Consider the following 3,729-nt stretch of genomic DNA (forward strand, 5'->3'; position numbering starts at 1 on the left):
CCAGCCCAGGGGGGTCCCTCTCATCGAGCCAAGTGAGCGCTTTTGCTCACAGACTTTTCAGGTCTTACTGTTAACAGGAAAAAGGCAAATGGAGTGGCTTCATGGGCATGAAAGAGAATAGCCTATAAAACAAAGCACTCAACGTAAAGGGGGCTTTTTTTAACAGGATGCACAGTTTATTATCGGGCAGGCAGGTATCGGTGAAACATTTAAGCGTACTGCAGATGACCACCACGTCAGAAAGCAGAACTCAAGTTGCCTCTGCTGAGACACGACGGGCAGCCCTTGCTCCGTGCCTCGGGGAGCAGCGAGCCCCTGGGCAGCGCTCGCCTTGTGCTTGGCCAACAGCCACCAGGCTGTTCCTCCATCGCCTGGTGGAACGCAGGCAGAGGGGGCTGCCCGCACCCTGCCCGTGCTGCTGCCCACGCTCCGTCCGGCACGGTCCTTCCCCGGCCCAACCTCGTACAAGTGTATTACTTCGTCGGTCTCTTCACCCTTTGTATTTGAAGTCAGGTCAGTCGATTTGAGAGTAAGTTCTGCAACGATTCTGTGGGGATGTTGGGCAGAGAACTGGCTCTTCATTAGCTCCTGTTTCATTATCAGAACCGTTAATGAAGTTCTAACTGCGAAGTCCAAATTCTGCTTCAAGCTATACACTCTGCTTGCACCCATAGCTAATTACATTAAAATTAAGTAAACTTATACTTTGAAAAGTGACCGCAAAATCATGCCAGCATGAGCTCGCATAGCTATCCCAGTGACGCATGAAGGCAAATCTCAGTTAAGAACTAAAACAATAGAATTTCTTATTTTTACTTCTGCAAGCTGAACCCAGCTTTAATATCAAAGACTGAAAGAACCCGCCTGTGCGCACGCGCACACACACACGTCTTCGCTGTCTCAGTGCTCCCACAAAATGCTTGTAAGACCGGCAGCCAAACTTTATAGCTTTCTGCACTCCTCATGCTTGTTACAAACAAAAAATGGCAACCAAGCCCCTGCCGCCCTTCTGGCAATGCCGCCAAAGCGTTCCACCCAGCTGTTTGCGTACCCTCCTTTTTTGCCGCACCCGAGATGCCAGCCCTCGCCAAATCAGCTGGAAATGTAACTTGTCCCAGTTACCTATTCTGAAAGGTCAACCCCCCAGGAGACGCAGAGTTTGCAAACACTTCTACAAAGAAGACTCAACCTTGACCCCTGGATGGTGTTGATGATGATGAGGAGTGGCTGAGGGAACTGGGGTTGTTTAGTCTGGAGAAGAGGAGGCTGAGGGGAGACCTTATCGCTCTCTACAACTACCTGAAAGGGGGTTGTGGCGACGAGGGTGTTGGCCTCTTCTCCCAAGTAACCAGCAATAGGACGAGAGGAAATGGCTTCAAGTTGCGCCAGGGGAGGTTTAGATTGGATATTAGGAAAAATTTCTTCACCGAGAGGGTGGTCAGGCATTGGCACAGGCTGCCCAGGGAGGTGGTGGATTCGCCATCCCTGGAAGTGTTCAAGAAACATGTGGATGTGGCACTTCAGGACATGGTTTAGGGACATGGTGGCGCTGGATTAATGGTTGGACTTGATGATCTTGAAGGTCCTTTCCAACCTAGTGTTTCTGTGATTCTGTGATTCTGTGTTGACCACGTGAATTAGTGCCCCGGCACATTTTACCCCAGGCTAGGTCCAGCCCAGCATCAAGTTACGGCTCACAAAGAAGCCATCTGAGAGCAGTGTATTTTCCTTCTAGGAACTACCATGATGATATTTTATTTACAATACGAACAGGCCACAGGGTATCCTGCGATGAGAGCGCGGTTTCCTGCTGTGAGAGAACATCGCTTCTGGTGTGCTGGAGTCAGAGTAGCAGAAGGAGGTCTCCCGTACAGTAAGGTAACAAGCGCAGTTAGAGGAACACAACCAGTTCACACATATTCTATAGCATAAAGTTATCTAAAAAAAAAGGCACTGTACATCGGTGAATGCTCTCCCTAAGGGTTTCCTCCCTCTGCCTCCCACTACGAGAGGCCTCCTTACCCGTTCATTTGCCAGCGGTTTTCAAAAACCTGCTCAAGAGCTGCCTTACTTTAGCCACCAGCATCTCTCTGAAGTGGTCACCCATCAAGAAATAAAAAACAGAATTAATGGCACTATTCAAAAACGCAATGGGTCTCGTGATGATGTAAATGGTGTTGATGATGCCCTGCGTGCACGCAGATATATTCAGGGCAGGTATTCGGGACACAAGTCGGACGTTGCGCATCACGTGGTAGGGAGTAAAGAGCAATGAGAAGATAACCACTGCGAGGACGACTAAAGTAAGGGGTTTTTCAAGTGTCAGGACAGAATGGAGTTGCTCGCTCCTGTTTTTAAGAAAAAGAACCATCTTCACGTAGAAGCAGCACATGATCACGAGAGGGATAAGGAACCCAAAGACAGTCAGAAACATGCTGTAGATGAGGCTTTTTGTGGGGTCTCCAGAGCTGGCGTAATCAAGACACTTGTGATTATTTTGAGGCGTTACAGGCTCCAGGAAATACATCAACGGCAGCAGTTCCAGTATCACCCCGATCCATATGGCAACAGACACGATAAGGGCCGTTTTCCTCTTCTGTAGAAAATGTTCCCTGAAAGGGTATTTTATGAGCATGTATCGGTCAATACTGATAACGGTGAGGAAAAGGATGCTGCTGTAGAGGTTTGCGTGCAACATGAATCTGTTGCTGTGGCACAAGGTGCTCTCCTGTGTCCATCGATCTCTGGAGTAGCTGCTCACGAGTATTGGAAGAGTACACAGAAATAATAGATCTGATAATGACAAATTGAACAAGTAGATGTTGCCACTTTTCCAGGTTTTCAGGCAGAAAATATAGCCGAACATAACAATGGTGTTTCCAATGAAGCCTAAAATGAACTCAAGGCTGTACATGGTAGAAAGATAATACTTTTCTAGGACTCTATTCATCAGAAAACAGCCACTTGTCTCGTTCACACCCTGGAAAGTCAAAAGAAAAAAAAAAACACACCAAAAATTAGTAAAATATCATTGCACGGCTATTTTTATATTGTTGCTGTGATAGGTGAATATAGTATGCTATTTCCTTACAGCTTATATGGCAAGTAGACTTGAACTCGAAAAATATCCCTTATGCACACAAGATTTCCACTGTCAGCTATCGACCCGAGTTACCGAGCAAGACGAAAACTTGTGTGAGCAAAAACCTGCGTGCTTGAAGCGAGAGCATCACCTGAAGGCATCTGCCATAGCGCGCCAGCTGCCGCTTGGCCAATGTCACGGCCGTGCCAGAGGTTGGGAAAGCGAAAGTCACCTGTCACCACTTTGTCACAGCCCTTGCTGGAAGTCATCTGCCTCCCTGTTACCCAAACCCCGTCCCGTGGTCTTCCTCACTCGTCGCGGAAGCAGAAGTCCGCTGTCAGGATTGATGGAGGATGAGCTCACTGGCAGCAACATGGCCACGCTCCGACAGCGTCACTCAGAGTTCATTGAGAAATCAGGAGAGAATGTGTTTCTTAAATCAGTTGAACCACTCATCATGCACTTCGTACGGCTTTGCTGGCAACTCCGCACGCGCTTCATCCTCGCGGCGCTTTCCGTACAATTCCGCTACCAACTTACCACCTTGGAGTCACCTTTGGTATTAGCGTCCCGTGAAGCGGGAACGCCGCGTACGGTTCACTCGCCGGCAGCTCGGCACGCCTGCTGAGCCCACACGCTGCCCGCGG

General features: G+C 48.7%; 1 protein-coding gene across 1 annotated transcript; it reads right to left on the minus strand.

The window, feature by feature from the left end:
- Nucleotides 1-2,026: 2,026 nt before the first annotated feature.
- SUCNR1 (succinate receptor 1) lies at nucleotides 2,027-3,250 on the minus strand. Its single transcript, XM_010284789.1, has 2 exons — nucleotides 3,234-3,250; nucleotides 2,027-2,942 (listed from the first exon to the last, which is right to left on the minus strand). Exons 1-2 carry the CDS (start codon nucleotides 3,248-3,250, stop codon nucleotides 2,027-2,029), a joined length of 933 nt encoding a protein of 310 aa, XP_010283091.1.
- Nucleotides 3,251-3,729: the final 479 nt, after the last annotated feature.

Source organism: Phaethon lepturus, unplaced genomic scaffold (assembly GCF_000687285.1).
Source record: "Phaethon lepturus isolate BGI_N335 unplaced genomic scaffold, ASM68728v1 Scaffold56663, whole genome shotgun sequence".
Classification (NCBI taxonomy): Eukaryota; Metazoa; Chordata; class Aves; order Phaethontiformes; family Phaethontidae; genus Phaethon; species Phaethon lepturus.